Source organism: Microcebus murinus, chromosome 1, assembly GCF_040939455.1.
Source record: "Microcebus murinus isolate Inina chromosome 1, M.murinus_Inina_mat1.0, whole genome shotgun sequence".
Taxonomy (NCBI): Eukaryota; Metazoa; Chordata; class Mammalia; order Primates; family Cheirogaleidae; genus Microcebus; species Microcebus murinus.
The window spans coordinates 11,617,042-11,641,700 of NC_134104.1; the positions used below are offsets into that span (position 1 = coordinate 11,617,042).

General features: G+C 37.6%; 1 protein-coding gene across 10 annotated transcripts in view; it reads left to right on the forward strand.

The window, feature by feature from the left end:
- Positions 1-1,131: 1,131 nt before the first annotated feature.
- The window catches only part of SYNJ1 (synaptojanin 1), an 86,234-nt gene continuing 62,706 nt past the window's right edge, over positions 1,132-24,659 (forward strand). For 5 of the 10 annotated variants that reach the window (XM_012780905.2, XM_012780901.3, XM_012780903.3 and 2 more), the window contains exons 1-3: positions 1,134-1,715; positions 2,702-2,847; positions 22,904-22,990. In XM_012780905.2, the coding sequence (XP_012636359.2) occupies positions 1,621-1,715; positions 2,702-2,847; positions 22,904-22,990 (328 nt within the window). In that variant the 5' untranslated portion in view covers positions 1,134-1,620. The other 5 variants (XM_012780889.3, XM_012780895.3, XM_012780899.3 and 2 more) reach the window with 2 other exon arrangements.

Sequence of the window (24,659 nt, forward strand, 5' to 3'; positions counted from 1 at the left end):
AAATAGAAAGAAATTAGCCAAACAACTAAAAATAGAAAAAATTAGCCGGGGGGCAATGGCGTGTGCCTGTAGTCCCAGCTACTTGGGAGGCTGAGGCAGGAGGATCGCTTGAGCCCGGGAGTTTGAGGTTGCTGTGAGCTAGGCTGATGCCGCTGCACCCTAGCCTGAGCAACACAGTGAGACTCTGTCTCAAAAAAAAAAAAAAAAAAAAAGAAAAATTAAAAAAAAGAAAAATTCCATTCTCCTCCACTCCTATTTAGTTTTCTTTGTCAAATGTAATCCCCAATTGCAATGGGCTCTTCTGGAAAGAAAAAAAATGAGTAACCATGAATGAATAGATTATTTCAATATTAGCTTAACTTTGAGGCTGTTGTTGGTAGCCACTACCAAGAGCGAAACACTTTTTTGTTTTTTTTTTTAAAGAAAACAGTACTTAATGAGAGAGAAATCTCTTCCAGTTCTCAGGACTACATCCAAGTATCTTTTCATTTCTCTTGCCTTGGAAGTGGCTTCTTTTCTAATTATTTATAGCTATGTTAGTGTCCTGAAACCAGGGTGGGTCCAGCTTCTCTAAAATGGATGAAGAAATGTTAAATCAAGTCACATGCCAGGGTCTGAAGGAGGAAATGATTTTGTGCAACATACCAAATTTAAATTCTGCTTTTGCTGTTTAAATAAAAGCAAGAAGGGGAAGAGGTGAAGAAAAAGCAATGGCAAGTGGAAACAGTTTCTCAGAGTGCTGGGTTCTTCAGGTTTTCAATTCCTTCCTGCCCTGTTGGCTTTGACTTCATTCTCATTCCATTTAGGTCTCTTAAATGGAATCAGGAAGAGAAGTCTACGGGACACACTGATACTAGCCAGCAAAGCACGATTTGCTGAAAATGAAGATGAGATAAACGGGCTAGATGCCTTTAGTTACTAAATTCCACGGCTGGCAAACGCTACCCGTCATTCAGCGACAACCACAATTGCCTGGGCCTGGGTGCAGCCATGTTTTGTCTGAGCCCTGAGAGCCTGGTTTGTGACTTCCCACTCTCCGTCGTGTGTACAGCTGTGCACTCTCTCCTGCCGCACTCCCGACAGCTCCCGAACACGCACGAAGGGAGCGAACACAACTGCTCCAAAGCAGGCATTAGTTTTTCTTCCTGCTGCCTACCCAGAAGCTCAGACTGAGAACTCGGCGCGCTTCGCTGCGCGACACCATGGACAGCTCTTCAGGCGCCACCCGGTTGGCCCGGCCTGCCGACCGTCCCGAGCCCTCCCCTCGCCGGTCCAGCCGGTGGAGGCGGCAGGGGGTGGTCCCGACGCGCGGCCGGGCACGTATCGACACCCGGCCCCCACAGCTTCTCCCCGGAGTCCCTCCCCGGCGCTCACGCTCTCCAGAGCCCACGCGACGGGGCCAGGGAGGCCGGATCCTCCCTCTCCCGGCATCCCCGGCGGTGGGACCTGCAGCCGCGGCCGGGAGGACACGCCACCGGAGGCGAAGCTCGCCCAGGTCGAGGCGGCGGCAGCCGGCAGAAGCCAGACACCTTCTGGCCGACCAGAGTGGGCGGAGCCTCCCTCCTCACGACCCGCCCACTCCCCGCGAAGGGCGGGTCTTCCGCCCTCAGCCGCGGCGCAATGCGGAAGAGATGGGCTTGTTGGAGCGGAAGTGACGCTTCCGGCGGCTGTGGCGGCGGCGGCTGCAGGAGGAGGAGGAGGAGCCGGAAGAAGAGGTGAGCAAGCCGGCGGGGGGCGGGGAGCGGCTGCGGCCAGACCCACCGGCAGTCAGGCGGGCGCTTCCTGAGGCAGTCTCCGCCGCCGCAGCCTCAGCGGGAGCGGTGAGGAGCGACCGCGGGCGGCCCGGGTGTGGGCGGCCGGCCGGGCGGGGTTGTGAGGAGACCACGGGCTGTGAGGGGCGCCGCGTCGGGCCAGGGGCTGTGGTGACAGCGGCTGTCAGCTTGCAGGCAAGAAGGAACCGAGTCCTTCTGGGTGTCGGGGCTTCTCTTCTGGTGCATAATGGAGGGGTTGGGCTACTCGGCGCCTTCGACCCCCTGGGAGGTTGACTCCTCGGGACCCCCGAGGCCCCTCAGTCGGGTCTGTTCCCGGAGTGGTCACTCTTCCTGGGTGGCCATTCATATTTATCGGCTCCACCTGCCGTTCCCCCGGCCGGCGGTAACCTGTGCGGCTTCCCTTGCCCTTCGTTGCCGCCCCAGGGAGAGCCTGTCGTGGATAATCCTTGCCCTCCTCCTGCCCCCTAAGGAGCTTTGAACCAGGCTTGTTAACCTTTCCTCCCACCTCCTTTCCTTTACCCCCAAAGGGAACGGCTTAAAGTTTCCGAATCGATTCCCTTTCAACGCAGTGACAAATCTCGAAGCAAGAGGCTGATAAACAACTCCGAACGAAATACGCTCCAGATTTTTCCTTTCAGTAAACATAAATTAAACGGGAAACTCATCTTAAACAAACCGTTCATGGATATAACAGTGCCAAACCTTGTCTTGCTTTTTCGTGAGAATTGGTAGCTTTTCCTCTTGCTTTCTGATAAAATTAAGTGACGACTTATCTTTTGGAATAAACCATTCTCTTCCTGATCTCCCTTTTTTCCACCCCACCTCACCCCCATCAAAACCTGGCAGGGAGGGACTTCTGGATGCCTTGCAGTCCTCGCTGCAGAAGGAAACACCGGCTTGATTTGCTTTGGTTTGCTTGATTTTCACAGGGCTGCCTCTGAAGAAAGGAGAATGGCGTTCAGCAAAGGATTTCGGATCTATCACAAATTGGACCCCCCACCTTTCAGCCTCATAGTGGAAACTAGGCATAAGGAAGAATGTCTCATGTTCGAGTCTGGGGCTGTAGCCGTGCTCTGTAAGTCATGTGTTGTTACAGCCTAACTGGTCATGGTCTCTGTTTTGATTTGAAATAATTCAGATTCAACCATTTTTTAGAAAAGACTCTGATAGCCCTTTCACTGTTTTTCATCTAGCAGATTATACTCTTTTTTCCTTTTAATCAAACCTTCCTGTAAACTTTTGTTAACAGGTTTTTGTTTCAGGGGTGCAGGGAAGGTGCAGGTTTGGGTAACATGATTTTGCGTTCTTGAGTTCTTCTGCTTCCAAAAGTAAATCTTTTTTCCAAAGGAACTGTGGCAGTTTATATTATATTATATAAACTCATAAAATGGCTTGCTTGACATTTTTCCTATAATGAACAGAATTTCTTGTAGATCAGTTATAGTAGTCGATATTACCTAATATTATCCAGTATTATCAAAGTGTCTTATGTTGAGGCCCTTATATTTTCATTGAGAGAATTGCAAACCTCTAGAATTTCATATGAGATATACGATTGATTTCATATTATTTAAAAATTATTTTGATAATCCAATTTAAAGAAAAGGATTACTGCATCACAAGAAAAATATATTACTAAGGTTTGGGTTATTTTGTTGGCAAATGGATGAAATTAAAATGACTAATTTGAATATTATGGTTCATTCTTAATGTAAGATTTAGGAAGATAGCCCCAGTTTGGGGTTATTTCAAATGTGATAGTATTTTTTAGAGGTTTTCTGGTGTTAGCTACTTGTTCTTTTTATGTTTTTTGTATGTGAAAATCAGTTTAGTTACTGGTTCTATTTTATAAATTAAAAAGCATTTGAAAGACTTGCTTGCAAATATAAGCCCTTACATATTTTAAACTGTTAACTTTCTCCACACTTAATAAGTGAAGAGCATAAGACCCTAATCTTTGCATACAGAATATTAACTTCAGTATAAGTTAACCTGACTAAAATAGTTTAATTTTATCTTGATGTGGAAAAGCCATAGTAACATAATGAAAATCCATAATCAAAGAACAGTGTATAAGAAATATATATTTTTGATACATATGTTAATATTTTGAATGAAGGAGAAGGGGCTGTATGTCTTGTAAGAACAAGTATAAACAATATTGATTATACTCAATCAGTATGGACTTAATTCCAATTGTTTTTATATTTAAATTAAAAAATACCTTACTACAATGTTAATTTCCATAGCATATATTTTTATACTACAAGTATAATTTTTATACTGATAAATTCTTAATTAAAAATATTTAGGGAGGGTGAAGGTTTGGTTTAGTGTGGAAAACATTTTTCATCTGCTTGTGTCTTTGGTGACATTATCTTATTTACTTATCTTCTCTAAATTCTAATGTTTCTTTAATAATGGTTATTCATAATTATAATGAGAAGTCAAATTTTTAGCTATAAAGTATGTATTACCTATAGTTTTTAGGATTATTGTGTACTTTACTCCAAGGTCAGGAAACCTAAGAATAATTGTCTTTCCAAAACCTCCAGCAGCCATCTTTTATACCAGATAATGGTGTTTTGTTTTGTTTTGGTTTAGAAAGGCCCCAAAACATCTATTTTGGCATTAATATTCATTTTAAGGAGAAAGAATATTTAAATCTTGTCTTAATTATTTATTTATTTTCATTAGATTTAAAGTATATAAGTAATTCTTCAGAGAAAAATGTTTGACTATTGCCTCTTTCTGTAAAGAAGCATTAATGGATATATAATCTGTTTGATAATTTACTATTTTTCCTTCTATAAACTTTATAGTAATACTTAATATTTAAGAGCTAACAAACCTTATCAATTATTTGACTTATAAAATTATTTGACCTTAAGTTCAGAGTGATACTAATGTTTATAGTGTGCTGTGTGTGTTCGTTTTTTAAAACCTTCACAATTTTTAAATGCCTGTTATATTCAGGGAACTGTGCTTGAAAAATGCTGACATGTTCTCTTCTATCCCAGATTCCTGAATTTTAGTGCATCCTGCATATCAATCTAAGATAATTTTTTATATTAAACTGAAGTGTAACCTGGTTTTTCACCAAGATTAAGTTCAAACTCCTCAACCTGTCATTTATCCAGTGTTGATCTTTAAGGAGACTCTGGTGTTTCCTCAGTGCCTTTACAGATTACCATGATTTTTTTAGTCTTCACCATGCTGTTCCTTATTACACCTTCTTCCTCCCAAGACTGCTAGAGTGCTTCTCTCTACCGTTTTAATCCAAGCCTGGCAGTCCCACTCAGGTCTTCTTCGTTCATGAGAATCTGCCTCATCACTGCAGCTCACTTTTATCTCTACCTTCCTGTCATTTCTGTAGAATTTAGTGTGTATCATAAGATGAGCACTCTTTACGTGCTAGTTTCATTGTTCTCTAAATGCATGTATGCAGATGTTTTTCTTTAAAATAGATGGTAAAAGTGACCCTAGCAGGACTTAGTCTTCACATACCCAAAGTGTATAATTTCAACTGTCTCTAGTTGTTCTGGCTTTAAAGAGTAAAGTTTAAAAAATTAGACATTTTAGTCGGTATACAGTGTTGAGGATTGGCAATCACTTTATTTTCTTGGCTTATGCCAGAAGTGCCATGTGATACATGAAATTTTATCTTTTATGTTATGAACACATACCAAAAAGTAGATTGCAAATGAAAATACAGTGAAAATAATCTCAGAACATGGATCCCCTTAGAGACCAATCCTATTGTTCACTAATCCGGCCTCAGGACTCTGTCTTTATGTTGATAGGATTCTAAGCTTAAATCAGTCATGATGCTATGACATAAGTGTCATAGTTACCTGGGCAGCTTTTACAAATACTGGTGCCTGGGCTCTAGTCCTCCAGACATTCTGATATAATTAGATTGTGGTAGTCATTTCTGAGCAAAGTTTATATTGACCTTTCAATGAAAAATTTAGGGGATCAATTTTTTTTGGCCTGCAGATTTATCCAAAATAATGGTTTCTAGAATTTTAATGCTATTATTATCTGTCGTAGGATTAATAAGTAGTTTTCTTGAAACCCTCATGCTGAACCAAGTACTAATGCTCCGCTAGCACTTTGGGTATAGTGCCTTCATATCATATGGAACTGTGTTCAGGTTTCTATGTATGAATGCTGGGCTTTTTGAAGAAAAAGTTGTGTCTTAGTAATGCTTATATCCCTAGTGCTTAGTACTATGTTTTACCAATACTTTAAAAATAAATGGTTATTAAATGAATGACATCAAGGGATTAACTAACCTAGACTAGATTACAAAGTTGACAAACGTATAGTTATTATGTTTAAAAATATGGTATCTTTTTCTATAAAGTTTATTTCTTGTATTTTAAAGAATTGATATTGAACTGCTGATATAAGAGACATATTACACATTATTTAGATTTATTACTGAAAAGTCCTAATGGAATTAATGGTTAACCACATTATTAAGATTTTTCTGAAATGCCTATTAAAAATGTCTGATGAGGCCGGGCGCGGTGGCTCACGCCTGTAATGCTAGCATTCCGGGAGGCCGAGGCGGGCGGATTGCTCGAGGTCAGGAGTTCGAAACCAGCCTGAGCAAGAGCAAGACCCCGTCTCTACTATAAATAGAAAGAAATTAATTGGCCAACTAATATATATAGAAAAAATTAGCCGGGCATGGTGGCGCATGCCTGTAGTCCCAGCTACTCGGGAGGCTGAGGCAGGACGACTGCTTGAGCCCAGGAGTTTGAGGTTGCTGTGAGCTAGGCTGACGCCATGGCACTCACTCTAGCCTGGGCAACAGAGTGAGACCCTGTCTCAAAAAAAAAAAAAAAAAAGTCTGATGAATGTTATTTATGACTTTTATAAATACTATTAACAGTTTATTTTAAAATTACTCTTCTTGGCTGGGTGAAGTGGTTCACTCCTATAGTCCCAGCTACTTGGGAGGCTGAGGTGGGAGGATTGCTTGAGTTCAGGACTTTGAAGTTGTAGTGAGCTATGATGATGTCATTGCTAGGGTGACAGAGCAAGACCATGTCTCAAAAAAATTTTTTTTTCAGTTTAATTTGACATTTTCTGTACTAATAATTTTCAAAAATGAATAATGCTAAAAATAGGTATATTACTAAAAAACATATTAACTGTTATCTAAAGATAAGAACATTTCAGAAGTTTTTTAAAATAAATAAATGCAACAGAAGAAATCAGTAATGAAATTATTTTCCATTTAAAGAAAAGCAACTTTATTTTTTTGTCTGTTTAGGGTTTTTCTTGGTTTTGTTGGGTTTTTTTGTTTTGTTTTGTTTTGTTTTTTTTTGAGTAACTGGGACTGTAGGTGTGCTCTACCACACCCAACTAATTTATCTATTTTTTGTGGAGACAGGGTCTCTCTCTTGCTCAGGCTGATCTCAAACTCCTGGCCTCAAGCAATCCTGCCACCTTGGCCTCCCAAGTGCTAAGATTACAGGTGTGAGCCACTGCACCCGGCCTAAACTGAAATTTGATGTCTGTGGGGCAGTGGTTCAGTTTAGCAGGTGGACTCTGTGATCAGTATGTTGCATCTGTACCAGTATAAGCAGCAAGTGTGATGGCCAACAAGTTATGACAGTACATTACCCCCCCCCCCCCCGAAACTAATTCATTAAGAGATAAAAGAAATCTCTCAGCTTTGTGTATGATTCAGTGTTCCTAGTCTTTCTACAGTTTATACACACACAACAAGATCATCACAGGGGAAGGACGAGCAGTCAGACATACATGCGTTAAATCTACAGTGTTATTATTTACAGCCCATCTCATGCTTCAGTAAACTAAACAGTTTACTTCATAATTGTATCCTAAATAGAAGATGGAGTAAAGAGAACACGTGGGAAATGGAGAAAGATTCTGAAAACACAAGTTGTGGATCCCTGATTTAAAAGATGAGGACGTAGGGTAGTGTTGTAAATTCCTAACTCTTAAAATTAAAGCTTTTGCTCTTTTCTATATCATATGTTAGTATGAGGCTAAGGATGAATTCGTTTCATTTGTCCAGTGGTGAAGTTATGTTCTGGTTTACCAAGTAGTATAATTTGAGTCAGATTAGGATTCAAATCATGCACTTTAGTGGACAGCAAGGCCACATCACTTAACTCTGGACCTGGTTTTCCAGGTTGTCCACATAGAGATACTTTGTCTACCTAATGTTTTCTTGTGTCATGGAAATATGAGTCATAAATATAGGATAATATTCTGGAGACCTTTATCACAGAATGTGAAGTATCCTGTCTTTCCTATGAAATGGCACAGTGTAAAGGAGTAATAATGATGAAATAATAATTGCCATTTACTGGAAGCTTACTCTTTCAGCCACAACATTAAGCCAGAGGTTTCTAAACTTTGTTGTTTCATGGCACCCTTATTGTCTCATTAAGTTTTTAACAGTACCTCTAGGCCATAGGCAATTCCTAATAGTTTTGTTTATTAAATAGGTCTAACACATATGTCCTGACAACTTTAGTAGCTATATGAAAAAAATGCAGAATAAATTAAAAATAATTTATTTTCTTCATAAGTAACCACATTTATTTACTACTAGGATGTGTGTGCCTATTGATCACTAGATAGCTTTTTCAGATCTTGGAATCAGATGAACATTGACCGCCCTGCTCATTTCCCATTCCACACTGCTTTTTGGGTGGTACTTGCTTTTATCATGCAACTGCCAAAAACCCAGCTTCACAAATATATGTCATCCAAGGAATGCATTGCAATCTAATGTTACAACTCTGAACCACCTCAAGCTGATAGTTTGGCTGGTATCCAGCATATATTGAGGTTCTCAGTGTTTCCTTCACTTTAAAGTATCTTGCTTGCAGCTTCCCTAGGAGTTTGCTACAATGCCCTGGGGTATCTCAACATACAGTTCAGTAGAATAGGGTATTTCACGTACTTTGTTTCATCCAATTCTGTGAGTTGTGCTTTTATCCACATTTCACAGATGTGGAAACTGAGGCTTGTAAAAGATTAAATAACTACTCCAATGATATAGTCTTACCATTTGATTTTTTTCACTGTAATTACTGTTTGTGCTTTTGTAAGGGTGGTGGCTGTTATTTTTAGGGGTAAGAAATAAAGAGTGAAAAGAAGGGAATGCCAGTAGAAGATTTGACAGTTAAGAGTGAAATTGGTAGTATTTTTAATGAAGGAACTGTTATACTTGTGTTTTTGCCAATAAACTATTAATATATTGGAGGGGAAAACAGGGTTTAATTTAAAGTAAGGTCATTAAAACCAAAATTTCTTTGCTGGGCCAAGTTAAATGTCAGGTTCTAGAATTTGGGGTAAGTGTACTAAGTGGTAATGACAAGCAATGTGGATAGTTGTTTTTTTTTTAATTGCCAAATGCTGTCAGCATGATTGCCCTTTAGATAAATTGTAGTATCTTATCTCTTTTTAAGAAACATTTGCAAGTTGAGGGAAGAAGTGACTTTTTATAGTTGACTTTTCAACACAGAAATGATGAAATCAGACTTGTTATATGTCACTTTGTTAGGGTTGGAAAATGTATTTTTTATAAATAATTTTTGGATGTATATATTTAATAGAAAGTAAACAGCAACTTAAATATCAGCTCTTTAAAAATAAAATCAACCCAACTTTTCTATCCTGGGCTGGTAGCAGGATCAGCCTACATGTAGGGCCAAACCAGTATTTCCTAAGTGCTTTTATTTCTTTACCACTTAACTTTGCAAAGAGGAAATAACAGGGAAATGCGGAATTTCTCTCTCATTGAATAGTAAAACACCATTAAGTGTCTTTTTATTACAAATTTTCAGGTCTATTAGATGTTCTGACTTGTCCTATGAAATATAACTAGCTCAGGACTATAAGAGGATTTTTCTTTCTGACCATGGTGGAGTAACAGGAACTAGATTTACCTTCCCACCTTAAATAATAAAATGAACAAAATATATGGAATGATATTCAGACATCAAACAATAGGCAGCATAGGATATTGACCTGCAAGAGAAGGTCAATTAGGTAGGCCTTATGATAGCTCCAGCTTACTGCCTAGAGAGCTTCCGTCCACAGTAAAAGAAAATGCACCCAGACAAAGCTTGGCAGGCTCCCTGAGTAGGGCATATGGGGAGGCCAAGGCTGCCAGAATTCTTGGGGCTGAGTAGCATTGAGGAGATAGCTGCATGTAAAGCTCTGGAGATCTGTAGAGGATTCCACCTGAAATATTAGCTGAGTACTGATCAGTGCCAACATGTGAGGAAACTATCCAAGGCAGGGAAAGAATCACCAAAAAGGAGCAGGTAGAAAAAATTTCTGGAGCTCACATAGGGCTGGGAATAGTTCCTGATAAATAGCCAGAGTGGAGAAATCTTGTAATACATGAGGAATTGGGTTGAGGCCTCAAAAGGATATATTGCATCAGTAATGGAGCAAAGTAGCCCTAGACTAAATTCCACTCTGGTCCTACCTAACATAGCTTAAAAAGAAGACCCAAAGGGATCACACTGTTTCAAATATCTTAATTTCCAAATAACTATCCCAGAACAAAGTTTAAGAATATTTATAGAAGGCTGGGGATGGTGGCTCACACCTGTAGTCCTAACACTTTGGGAGGCTGAGGTAGGAGGATCTCTTGAAGCCAGAAGTAAAGACCAACCTGAGTAAGAGCAAGAGCCCATCTCTACAAAAGATACAATAATTAACTGGGCATGGTAGCATGTACTTGCAGTCCCAGCTACTTGGGAGGCTGAGGCAGAAGGATAGCTTGAGCCCAGGAGTTTGAGGTTGTAGTGAGCTATGATGATACCACTGCCCTCTAGCCTGGGCAATATAGTGATACCTTGTCTCAAATATTAAAAAAATAATAAAAATATTGAGGTGATAAAGTCTAAATCAGTGAAACTTTGAAAGAAGCATAGAAAGCGATAAAAGAGTGAAGTAGACTAGAGTACCAAAAGTAGATATAGCTTTAAAAATTTCATATTGTATTTTACTGGTGACAGTTTAAATTTGTTTGAGATTTTTAGTGGTTGTTAATAAGAATTTGTGTTTTATCTTTTTCTAGTTAAAATAGATTTTACAAGTGTTAACCATTGTACCTTTGTAATGTTACATATATAAAAGCACATGCATTCACATTGGATTATATTTCATAAGTACCAAACCAGTCAAATTACTGTGAATAAATTTGGCATTTGGAGAGATGCAGGAACTCTTCTTGGTCATTTGGATACTAAGTATTCCCTCAGTTCAGGTGGAAAGAACTTATATGCTTTTTAAATTCCTGCATGATTTTGGTATAAGTAAATCAGTGAAAAGAAAAAAATTAAAAAAAAACCTTCTTGTTAAATTATTGTATCAAAGATTAAATATTTCTCTATATTAAATTTTTATTGAAATATTCTATTTTATTGTAGTCTTCTTGTATAACTTTCTTATATAATGTGTGTTTCCTTACATAAAGTACCTCTTAGCAACAAACATTTATTATGGGCTGTGTTTCATTATGCTCACTAGTGGACTGTAGGATTGCTATAATCTGTTGAATGTCTTGCTGACATGTAGATCAACAAAATCTTTTATAACCTGTAGACCATGTGTGAAGTATAGGTAGGACGAATCTTATTAAAATTTTTTTTTTTATTCTTGAGTCTTATAATTAAGTAAATTCCTAACTGGTTTTACATTAGTGCTCATTAGTTGTCTGTCCATGGTTTAATATTTCATCAATTCTCTTAGAGAATGGGGTAGAGAAAGTATAGTTATCAGATATCGTTGCAAAGATATGTAGGATTGATACAGAGCTGGGTAGAATAATTATGTTGGATGACACAATTGAGATCCAGCTTTATCAACCTGAGGTAATGGGTTAGAACCCACAAAATGAAAATGCACTTCCCCCTTGCAGTTGATCAAATTGAGTGCTTATTGCTGAACCAACTGGTATTGATATCATGTGCCATTTGGATCAGGCAGATCATTGGCAGAAGATAATAATTACTATGATTGCCTAGGTTCCAGTAGTACCCCAACTGTGTGGTGGCTAAACAATAAGGAAGGGTTGGATTAAGTACTGTGTTGATGGTCACATTGACCACTGCATACTCTCAAACCTACTCTCCATTCAGTCTTCCTTGTCTCATGGATTGCACTTCATCCACAGAACTTAAAAAATCTTCCTCTATACCTCTTCCTCTTTCACTCCACATATTCCATTACCAAGTACAGTCAACTCAACCTGCTAATTTCATTGGGAATCCATATAATTCATATCGTTTTAACTGGTTCTATTCCAGTCAAGCTGTTGACATCTCATTACAGTTGCTTCCTTAACTGGTCTCTTTGCTTCTATTCTGTCTAACTACCCCCAATCTTTTAAAAACTCAATATAGATCTCATTCCCTTGTTGAACTTAAAATCCAAACTCCAAGGTGACCTACAATAAAATCAAGTCCCTGCCTCCCTCTTTGGTCTTATACCACTCTGCTGCTTGGTTTCTGTGTTCCAGCCTTACTGGCCTTCTTTTAGTTCTGAATGTACCATATTCTTTCTAGTCTCATGGTCTTCACATATGCTGCTCCTTCTGCTCAAATTCTTATTTTTTAAATAATAAGCTTATTATAGCACACTTAGAAAAGTATACAAATCATAAACACATAGCTTGCTGAATTATTACAGAGTGAACCTACCCATATTACCACCACTGGGTTGAGAAATCAAAGATTATTACCAGTTCTCTAGAGAGTAATCCCCTCATATTCTTTCCCAGTTATCTTCTTGATCTGCAAAGAGAATCACTATTTGACTTCTTATATCATAGAATAGTTTTATCTGTTTTTCAACTTAACATAAATGGAATCATCCACTATGTATTCTTTGTATCTAGCTTTTTTTATGCAGTGTTGTATGTGGGAGACCGATCATCCACGTTGTAGCAAATGGCAGTAGTTTACTCATTTTTGTTGCTGTGTAGGATTTTATTGTATGAATATTCCAGTATTTAGCTGTTCTGTTGACGTTTGCTTTATTTACAATTTTTGCCATTACAAATGACACCAGTATGAACATTCTTGTGTATGTTTTTGGTACAGATAAGTACACATTTTTGTTGGATATATTCTTAGGAATGGAACTGCCAGGTCATAGGATATGTGTATGTTACCTGGAACATTTTTGCTTCCATACTTCATTTGGCTAGTTTCCTGTTTATTCTTCAGATTTTAGTGTAAAGGTCACTTCTTCAGTAAGGCTTATTCTAACCACTGTCCTCCCCCAACAAATAAATGATTTTAAATTAGATCCTCCTGGCTGGTTACAGTGGCTCATGCCTGTCTATAACCCTACCACTCTGGGAGGCCAAGGTGGGAGGATTGCTTGATCTCAGGACTTGGAGACCAGCCTGAGCAAGAGTAAGACCCAATCTCTACTAAAAATAGATAAATTAGCTGGGCATGGTGGTGTGCACATGTAGTCCCAACTACTCTCAGCTACTCAGGAGGCTGACGAGAGGATCGCTTGAGCCCAGGAGTTTGAGGTTGTAGTGAGCTATGATGCCACTGCGCTGAACCTGGGGTGATAGAGCAAGACTCTTGTCTCAAAAAAAGAAAAAAAAAATAGGTCCTTCTGTTGTATGTAGTCTGTTGGAACTCCATCACAGTACTTATTATAATTTATAATTTTGTGTTTGTGTGGTTATATAGTACCTGTCTTCCTAATCTGATTCCTAAGAAGGTATCAGAGTACTGACTATTTTTATTCCTTTACTTTGCTCAGGATCCTGGTACATGTTAGGCATTCAGTAAATACTTGTTGCATGAATGAATGAAAGGTTATTTTTTCCAAAATGTCCCCAAGATTGGAATGTGTAGTTTATATAGAACATTAATTTAGGTAGTTTAATGTCTTTCAGTTGGAATTTTAATTATTTAATAATACAAAGAAAACTTGTTCCTTTTAAAATAATTTTTCTCTTTATATATGATAAAATGGAAATAGGCTTTACTTCTCGCTAGTTATGTGATCCTGGATTAATCACTTAACCTCTAGTCTTTTTCTTCTGAAAATGAGAAGGTTTGAGTACATGATCTTTAGGATCCTCTGGAGGTTCTCTGGTTCTACACCAAAGTGCTATCTGCAATGCAAATAAGCTGATCACAAACTGTGGTGCATGCAACCACAGGCAAATTATGATTCCAGGAAGATCATTTTCATTTGTAGTCTTATTTTTACATTCTTTTTTTTTTTTTTTTTTTTTTTTTTTGAGACAGAGTCTCGCTTTGTTGTCCAGGCTAGAGTGAGTGCCGTGGCGTCAGCCTAGCTCACAGCAACCTCAAACTCCTGGGCTAGAGTGATCCTTCTGCCTCAGCCTCCCGAGTAGCTGGGACTACAGGCATGCGCCACTATGCCCGGCTAATTTTATATATATATATCAGTTGGCCAATTAATTTCTTTCTATTTATAGTAGAGACGGGGTCTCGCTCTTGCTCAGGCTGGTTTTGAACTCCTGACCTTGAGCAATCCGCCCGCCTCGGCCTCCCAAGAGCTAGGATTACAGGCGTGAGCCACAGCGCCCGGCCTTATTTTTACATTCTTAGTGACCTTCTTTAGCTTGTCTTCTGTATCAGTTGGGAAAGACAGTCTGTTCCTATTCTGGAAGGTTTGAGCCACAGTGAAATAAAGTCCCATAGCAGGGACTTTATTGGGTTGCTGTATTATTTAGTTCAAATTATCATAATTCATCTGAAATTAGAGAAATTTACATTTAAATTTAATCCTCAAGATACTTTTAAGTTTAGTAGAAATAATTTTTGTTTGTGGATCTTGAATAGTATTAATTTTGTTTCTTTCCTGTTCAGATGGCAGAGTTAGCCATGCAGGTATGATTAACATGTGATAGCTAGTAAGCCTCTGTTGTAGAGTTATAACTCATGAAAATCAAGAAATAGGTGTATGATTGTGTTTCCATCTGAACTTCTGTTTGATCTTAATGCTTCATTATTTTGCCTTAAATTCTAATTTGAGAAGGGAGGTTATAATAACAACAATGATAAATAATGTCAGTTTATCATATGTCATAGTATTATAAGCCACTCCAGAAAAAAAAGGGTGTTGAATAATGTGAGAGAGAACAATTGATATGTTAAATTTTAACAGAGAATAATTGATATATTTATACTTTAAGTGTTTTTATAGTGTATAAATTGACCATTTCTACAGCTTCTATTTTTGGTACTTTCCAATAGCTTAAATAGGAAAAGTTGTAGTTTGGGCCTGCCTTCAGTTCATGAATTTGTTCAGGTAAAAGAACTCTGAAAACACGCACAGAGCTAAAATAATGAATAAGTTATTGGAATTAAGTAGTAGCATATTACTACCTCATGGCTTTATATACTTTTAAATATTTCTTAATCATGTCTGTGATGATGACCAAAGTAAGCTTATTATTTTCTAAGGATAGTTTCAACCAGTTTGAACAGAGTAGAATGTTAAAGTTATATTATTTAGAATGAATGTAAGGAAAACATTTATGACAAATTATAACAGTCTTTACCCTTCCTGGGGCCTCCATTCTGGAATTGCCAAGTCTTCTCCTTTCCTAATTTATTATATATTTATTATTTGATAACTATTTGATAGCCTTGAGAAAAGCAGGCTATAGTAACATTCTAAAGCTCTTATTGCTTCCTTTCAAGTTTATAAAAGTCCAATAGCCTATTGAACTTTTGGCTAATATACCCCTGGTCTAGGGTATTGGAGGAAAGTACTTGTCTGATCACTTAGAATTCCAGTGGCTGGCTCTTTCACTGACTGGGCAGAGTTGCCAGTTGCTTCTCTTCTTTCTGAGTTTATCCACTATGCCAAAGAATATTGTGAGATTAAATTTTTTTAACATTTTATTTAGGGAGAATAGTGTAATTGGCTGCTGGGTATCTACCACCCAGGCTCGACATTTACCAACTCATGGACACTTTTGTTTATATCCCTATCCACTATCTGTCCCTCTCCATTTATTTTGAGGTAAATCTTAGCTGGATCTCATTTAATTTCATCCATAAATAACTTCACATGTACTTCTAAAAGGTAAAGATTATTAAAAAAACAAAACAAAACAAAACATAGCCACAATGTCATTATCATCACATCTGAAAACTTAACAGTAGTTTTTAAATATCACATATCCAGTCAGTGTTCACATCTCTTTGAAGCCTATAATAAATGTGTTTGTGAGAATAAATGTTTATGGCAATGTTTTATTTTGCTTTCAATTCTATTCTATGACCTTATTCCTATTCATGTATTCACTAGGAGTAGAATCAGAGAGCCTTCAGATTGTCAATTCTAATAAGGATATGTTTAAAATATGGCTGTAATTATAAATTTATGCTTAAGATCTGTGGTCTTCGGAAATACATGTTTGTGTTAAATTGAAGAGTAAGGAAAGGTTTAAGGCATTAAGGCATGAATGAAAGATGCTGTTGAGTATGACATGGAAAAAAGAGTTTTTTCCTTTAAACTATTGAGGAAGTTAGGCACTATTTCTCTCAGAGGTTTTATAGCAGTAACTTTAGAAGTTGGGATTTGTCTTACAGTGTTTAACATGTAAACTGAAGAGATGCAGGCCTCCTGACCTTAGCTGAACTGCTGCAGATCTTGATAGGCTCAGAGTTACTCCTAAAACAATGGTCTTCTGTGACATTCCTACCTACTACTTGTGGTTAGAAATCAATAACTTATAAAGAAAGGTTTGTTTTTCTTAGCATCTTGTTTGTTTAATAATTATCTTAAATAGGAGAGAGAAAAAAAGAAAAAGAAACTTCTCCACAAAGGGCAGTTTATTCTGTTCATTGAAAGTGCAACCGATACTTTGAAAGATTGCACTAGGCGGGAAAGTGACCTGAACTTCTGTGTCATTGTATGTCCAAAACTTTCATTTCCGCTCATTCTTTCAGTCTGTTTCCTCTGAACTCTCTGCACACCCTACCACTTCAAAAACTCCACTATTTTAAATCCTGGTTAGAAATTATTTAACAATGCCTGTCTCCCCACTCCCATCCTCACTCTCTGCCACAGACATCACTGTGTGTTGTTGAATGTGAACTTCAGTAATGAGGGCATCCAAATACTTTCAAAGACAAAATGTGTATCATTTTATGTATTATTTTTAAATTAGCAAAACATTTATTTTTTGATATAACCTTTCCATTTGTTTTTGTCTATCAAAAGTATACTTAATCTCTGTATTAGGTTGTTATTGTGTTGAGATATAAAGATATGCTAGTTTCTATTGTTGTTAGCATACAAGTGACTATAGCATAAAATAGGAGAAAGATTTACTTCCAACTACAGTGATCAGGGAAAACTTAAGGAAAGGAAGTGGCATTTTAGTTAGGGACTGAAGGGTGGGTAATATTTAGAAATTTAAAGATGACTAAAGATTATTCCAGATGGAAACAACACTGTGAACAAAGAAAGAGAAGGAATAGAAAGTGGAACATGTTGAAGGGGCAACAAAATTATTCTTTTGGCTGAAGCTTAGGATGCAAGGGGACAGTATTAAGGGAAAAAGAAAGATGGGGATGGATTGAGTAAAGTATTTACAGATGCTGTATTTTATCTAAAGATTATACATGTTATCTTACGTAATATATAGGCTTTCTTATTTTAAGTAATCTTTTATAGTCAAAGATTTTCAAATTATTTTCTAGAATTAAACTACCAGAGTAGGTGGACCATAATTTATATTCATCTCTCTTACATCATGTATTTTTGCATACTTAACAGAGTGTCATAAAATAAGGAAATCTTTTTTCTCCATTTAAAAAAAATGTATGAGGAGAGAATAACAAGGTATTATAAGAGTTTATCTTACTAATGTCATTTAGAGATATAAGCTTCTCAATTTAGGAATAAGTACATGTATTTTTAAATTTTGTTTTTGTTCGTTACATTTAAAAAATTTTAATTTTTCCCTTTGTAATTCTATAACAAAAAAAGAAAAAAAAAAATTTTAATTTTGAAACAATTTAAAACATACAGGCCAGGTGTTGTGGCTCACGCCTGTAATCCTAGCACTCTGGGAGGCCGAGCGGGAGGATCATTCTAGCTCAGGAGTTCAAGACCAGCCTGAGCAAGAGGGAGACCCCGTCTCTACTAAAAAAAATAGAAAGAAATTAGCTGGACAACTAAAAAACACACACACATATGTATAAAAATTAGCTGGGCATGGTGGTGCATGCCTGTAGTCCCAGCTGCCCGGGAGGCTGAGGCAGGAGGATCGCTTGAGCCCAGGAGTTTGAGGTTGCTGTGAGCTAGGCTGATGCCATGGCACTCCAGCTCAGGCAACAGAATGAGACTCTGTCTCTCAAAAAAAACATACAGAAAAGTTGAAGTTCAGTACAAGGAATTTTTTTTTGTCTGAACCTTTTAAGAGTAAATTGCTGGCCGGGCGCGGTGGCTCATGCCTGTAATCCTAGCACTCTGGGAGGCCGAGGCAGGCGGATTGCTCGAGGTCAGGAGTTCAAAACCAGCCTGAGCAAGAGCGAGACCCCCATCTCTACTATAAATAGAAAGAAATTAATTGGCCAACTAATATATACAGAAAAAATTAGCTGGGCATGGTGGCGCATGCCTGTAGTCCCAGCTACTCTGGAGGCTGAGGCAGCAGGATTGCTTGAGCCCAGGAGTTTGAGGTTGCTGTGAGCTAGGCTGACGCCACAGCACTCACTCTAGCCTGGGCAACAAAGCGAGACTCTGTCTCCCCCCCCCCCCAAAAAAAAAGTAAATTGCTTACATGACACTCCCTCATCCCCAAATACTTTATTATGTATTTCCTACAAACACCTTCTTCTGCACAACTCTGATATAGCTATCGTAAAATTAACGTTGATAAATTATGGCCATGTAATCCTCAGACTCCATTCAAGTTTCACCAATTATCTCAACAATATCTTTTATAGCAAAAAGATCCAGTCCAGATTTGTACATTTTATTTAGTTGGTATGTCTCTTTAGTCTCCTTAAATGGAAAAATTCCTTAGTCTTTGACATTTATAACCTTAAAAATTTTAAAGGCCGGGTGCGGTGGCTCACACCTGTAATCCTAGCACTCTGGGAGAACGAGGCAGGCGGATTGCTCGAGGTCAGGAGTTCAAAACCAGCCTGAGCAAGAGTGAGACCCCATCTCTACTATAAATAGAAAGAAATTAATTGGCCAACTAATATATATATATATATATATATATATATATAAAATTAGCCGGGCATGGTGGCACATGCCTGTAGTTCCAGCTACTCAGGAGGCTGAGGTAGAAGGATTGCTTGAGCCCAGGAGTTTGAGGTTGCTGTGAGCTAGGCTGATGCCACGGCACTCACTCTAGCCTGGGCAACAAAGCAAGACTCTGTCTCAAAAAAAAAAAAAACATTTGAAAACAAAGGCTAGTTATTTTGAAGAATGGCCCTCACTTTGGGTTTGTCTGATGGTTCTTCATGCTTAGATTCAGGTTATACATCTTTAGCAGGAATATTGCAGAAGGGGTTTTGCATTATTTTCATCATATCCTGTCAGCTAGCACACAATTTTGACTTGTCCCATTACTGTTGGTGTTCACTTTGATTACTTGATTAAGGCGATGATCTCGCAGACATTTTTTTCCTTTATAATTATTTTGAAGAGAGGTACTTTGAGACTATGTATATCCCATTCCTCATCAGACTCGAAATTCGTCGGGTTATTCAGTAGGTTGTAATCCATTACTCTTGTTATTTATTTTGATACTCAGATTGTCCTTGGTTTTGCCAGTAGAAGCCCCTTCAAGCTGGCTTCTGCAGTTTAGTAATGTCTCCATTGTTCTGCGAACACTTCCTTACTTTTCTGGTGCAAGAATATGTTTCAGGTTCTTTTTGTTCCAGCATTTTCCCTGGAATCAGCCATTTCTTCATGGAATCCTAGTTCTTTTTAGAGGAGAATGGTATTTAGAAACCAAGATATGGGTGCTAGGTATGCTCATTGCTATCAGAGTATTGCAGATCCCAGGTCCTGTCAATGATTAGAGCTAAGGAGTGTATATAAATATGTATGTATATGACATAAATACTTACATTTATATCTGTGTTTCTCATTTTCTGTCTATCTAGAAAACACTGATAACTCAATTCCAATCAACATTGTCCATACTAGCTTTCTTTTTCTGTTTGTGATCCTCTTCTCTGACAGTGAGAAGCCTGACTCTCATTATCCTTGATCATTCCCCTGTATAACTACTCTCCTCTTGCCACTGTAGCCTCCTCCACCACATGGGTGACCTCCTCAACCTTCTGGTCTCCAACACCCTGCCCTCCCCATCCCTCTCAAGTTCTAACATACCATGCCAGGCCACCCCGAACATTCCTGGGTAGACACTCCCCTCCTCACCCCAGTCAGACTGCAGCACCTCATGCCAGGCTGTCCCTCCCCCAAGTAGATGCCCTCTTTTCTTGCTTCTGGCTTCACCTCCATTCATGAACCATCCTTACTCTCCCTGGGCTCAGGCAACCTGCACTGGACCTCTCTACACACAACTTTGACCTCTGAAGCGTATATGGATGAATAAAAGAACGTCTATCGTCCTTCAGATAAAAAAATACTTAGGAAGAAGACACTGTTTTCTCTTGTGAAATTGGAAGTGTCTGGAATTAAAAGTTCATGTAGTTCTTTTTTTTTTTTTTTTCATGTAGTTCTTAAAATTAGTTCACCAATTTATTGAACATACAATTATGAAACCTCTACTGAGTGCCAGACACTTATTACTCTGTTGGGGATAGGGCAGTGAACTAGACAGAATGCCTTCCCTCATGAAGCTGCATTCTCTGACAACCTCTCTAAGCCTGTTTCCTCATATGTCAAAAGGAAGGAGTAGTAATTTTGCTCATAGAGTTGTTGTGAAATTTGAATAATGCATGAAAACAGCCTAGTGTTAGTTACTGTCATAATCATCACAGAAGCAATATACAAGTTCCTAAGCTGAAATATTATTTTAAATTTTCTTTTAGAATTTTGAAGGGAATAAAAAGATTTTGGTAGGGAAAATAACAAATGCCATGTCATTTACTCTTTGAATTATTTTTTCCTTTCTTTAGCATAATTTTATCTAAGAATATATACTTTAAAGTATGGTGTATCCTGTTCTCTGAGTCTCAGAATGTAATACAGAAGTGTAAATATTAACCTGCAAGGTATTTGTTTGCATGTTTGAATTGGGTTGACATAATAGATAGCCCTTCATTGGTCCTGAGAGATATGACATGTTCATACATTTTGTAGTACAGTTAATGGGAAGGTAATTATTATACATTATTATAAGAGAACATTTTGTTGTACGGTAATTTATAGAATGACTTTTTTTATTTTCTAAGGACAGATGATGACTTAACATTAAGCATATATTTTCTTTTTAATTCTTACTAGCTGCTGCTATTTGAACCTGAATCATGATTGCTGCTGAACCTGATATATCTAGTAATTTCTATATTACTGTATTAGTGATGGTATTTTATATGCATATAGCATATACCCTGTAAAACTGTAGAATAATTATCCTGGAAGCCATGCCTTCTTTCATGAGAGATATAACAAGTCTCTCTAACGTTTTGTATGCATGTGATACTCTTGACAAGGCAGTATTTAGGGGAAGGCAATCCTGTTTTACTTTATAAAGTATAATTAAAATTTATGTTGTGATGTTTTATATTTGTGTTGCTTGTCATGGAATGTTAGGAGTAACTGTTCTGTAAACATATGGTATAATAATAATAATAGGAATTCTAGGAATACAGAAAGATGCAAATCCACAAAACTTTAATGGCTTGGTGAAATCTCTGCTCCCTGATTTTGTACTAAGTGGTTTGATAAAGGCCCACACTTAATAATGAACATATTAGAGAATCGTGAAAATGTCAGCTGATTGAGTGATTGAGTCATTTAGTCTTAGCCTGTGCTGCCAACTGGCAAAGTACAACCCACTAGAAGGCAAAAGTGAGATCATTAGGAAGAAGGTTTAAGAGTAGATGATCTGAAAAGAAGTGAAGCAGGCAGGGAAAGTGAGAGGTTCTCTAGAATCCTGGAGAAGAGCTTCTAGGCAAAGGAAAAGAACTCTGATGAAAAGTACAAAGGAGTATTAAGCAAAGCAGTAATCTGAAAAGGCCCCTTTTGTTGACAATAAAGATGGACAGGAAATGAGAAGATTATAAAGATCTTTTAATGACTTTCTAACATGGAACACACAAGTATTGCTCAAAGGTCTTATGTCCTAGATAAATGAGGTAAAGGAAAGGGGATAAGTGCAAGAGGTAAGAGGTAAGTAAATAAGGAGTGGACCAGTCAGCCAAGAGGTGAGTTGGGTGTGGGGTGGGGAATGGATAAGGAAGGGCAGTGGAGAAAGAAAGAAACCTGGAAGGAAAGGAAGGAATCATTCCTTTCTAAATTGCATACTTTAGAATATATTATTGTAATTGTCTTTTGACATACTAATTGCTATATTTCCTTGGTCCTTTGCCAAATTTTTCACGTGTGGTTGCTAAATACTAGGAAGGTTTTTCCTTTAAAGTTTCAGGATTTGTTTATTATTATTTTTTTTCTTCCCAATAGAACAACCACGACAGCCTGCCCTCATGAAAATATTCTGTGGTTACTTTCATTAGCAAGATAACATTAACTTTATAACAGAAGAAATAAGACAAAGGCCAGACTTTTGTCCTTTCAGATTCAAATTTCTCCATTCCTGTACTAAATTGTGTAGTCAGGTATTGCCATTAACTTTCATCATTTAGTGTGTTGTCAGTTTTCTATGTGTCAAGCACTATTCTAAGTGTCAGGGATAAAAGGATGAATAAGATAAATTTCAAATAAGTAATAGAGGATGAATTAATTAATAGATGTTTCTGAAATAATTTGTTAACTCTTTGGGAAGAAGAGTTACTAGTTTGAGAAAATACTTCATGCAATACATTTATGTTAATTTAGGATTTTAAAAAATATCAGATTTAGACATTTTTGGTTGGAACTCTGGCTTTACAGCTGAATATTAATAGAATCTGGTGTTTCAGGTCATTCTTAACCTAAAACTTCTTTTGTAGCATCTGCAGAAAAAGAGGCAATCAAGGGTACATACTCCAAAGTACTGGATGCATATGGACTCTTAGGTGTTTTACGATTAAATCTTGGTAAGTTTATTATTCAATATAATTCATCCATTTTTAAATTTCTACTTTTGTTATTCTACCTATATAATATTTCAGACTCCTATTCAAGTTATAAATGTGGTAACATATTTTAAACCTTTATTTAGCTAATCTTGTGATAATGTTTATTGCCCCAAAATCATGCTGCATGCTCAGTCAAGCTCTTAATGATTTTTAACTTCCAGAGATAGTCTCTGGTTTGAACACTGAGAGATGGGTATCAACTGTCAAAAAAGAAAATCAAAGCATTGCTCTTTTTGTTTGCTGAATACATTTAGGAAAAGGTGTCTTCATGAGAAGCACACTGATTTCCCCGGTTTATGGTGGGAAAGGCATCTGTTTTGGATTTAAAGGTTTCAGCTTGAGCCTGTCTCTGCCACTTAATGTCACCATGGACTGTAGAGTTGCGTTTGTGATTACCAGTTTGTCTGTAATGGCGTGAATCAGTGTGGCCCAAAGACATGAATTGTTTTGTTATTGGTCTGTGATGAGATGAGGGGCTTGCATCCTCATGCAAATCAACATTTGGCTTCCTTTATTAATAAAGTCTTACTATGAAAAAAAAAAGTTAGCTAGTATGGTGAACTTGGTGATATAATTGATTTCCATTCTGGTACAAGCATCTTTTCTCATTATGAGCTGGTAACAGTTCATGAACCGTACTTTGAGAAGCACTAGTCTGTAAAATGGAGATTTGACATTTGTTATGAATCTTTCACATGTAAAATACTGGTGCTTTGCTAATTCATCTTAGGTGATCCTCACAGTCTAGTGAGGTATTTGTTTTAATTCTTTTTCATAAGGGATGATATCTCAGGTTGGTTATGTTACATGCTGAAATTGATCCAGAAAATAAATAGGGGAGCCAAAATGAAGGGCTATTTCTGCCTATGTCGAAGCCCATGATCAAAATACATCTGCTGAATTTCAAGTTCATATTTTAAGGGCTTTTGCCACAATTAGAGAATAAATCTCTATGAAAGGTTTGTAAATCAAAATGCATTATAAATTGTTACCAGGGACTTTTGCCCATATAGCATCAACATTATCAGCTCACATTTATATACCATTTTTTCAATTGCGCAAAGAACTTTCACATTGATTATCTTATCTGAACTTCCTAACACTGATAAAGGGAAGGTAGAGAATGTAACACCTTTTTTTTTTTTTTTTGAGGCAGAATCTCTGTTGCCTGGGCTAGAGTGAGTGCCATGGCATCAGCCTAGCTCACAGCAACCTCAAACTCCTGGGCTCAAGTGATCCTTCTGCCTCAGCCTCCCTAGTAGCTGGGACTACAGGCATGCGCCACCATGCCAGGCTAATTTTTTCTATATATTTTTAGTTGGCCAATTAATTTCTTTCTATTTTTATTAGAGATGGGATCTTGCTCTTCCTCAGGCTGGTTTTGAACTCCTGACTTTGAGTGATCCTCCCGCCTTGGCCTCCCAGAGTGCTAGGATTATAGGCGCAAGCCACCGCACCCAGCCTATTTATTTTAATTGATAAATTTTTATAGCCTCAGATTAAGCAGAGAAACAATTTCATAAGTGTGAGATTATCCTATTAATGTTTAAATGCTTATACTTAAAATATTTAAACAGCAATGTTTTTTCAACTAGAAAAATCTAATTTTGAGTTTAAACACATCCAT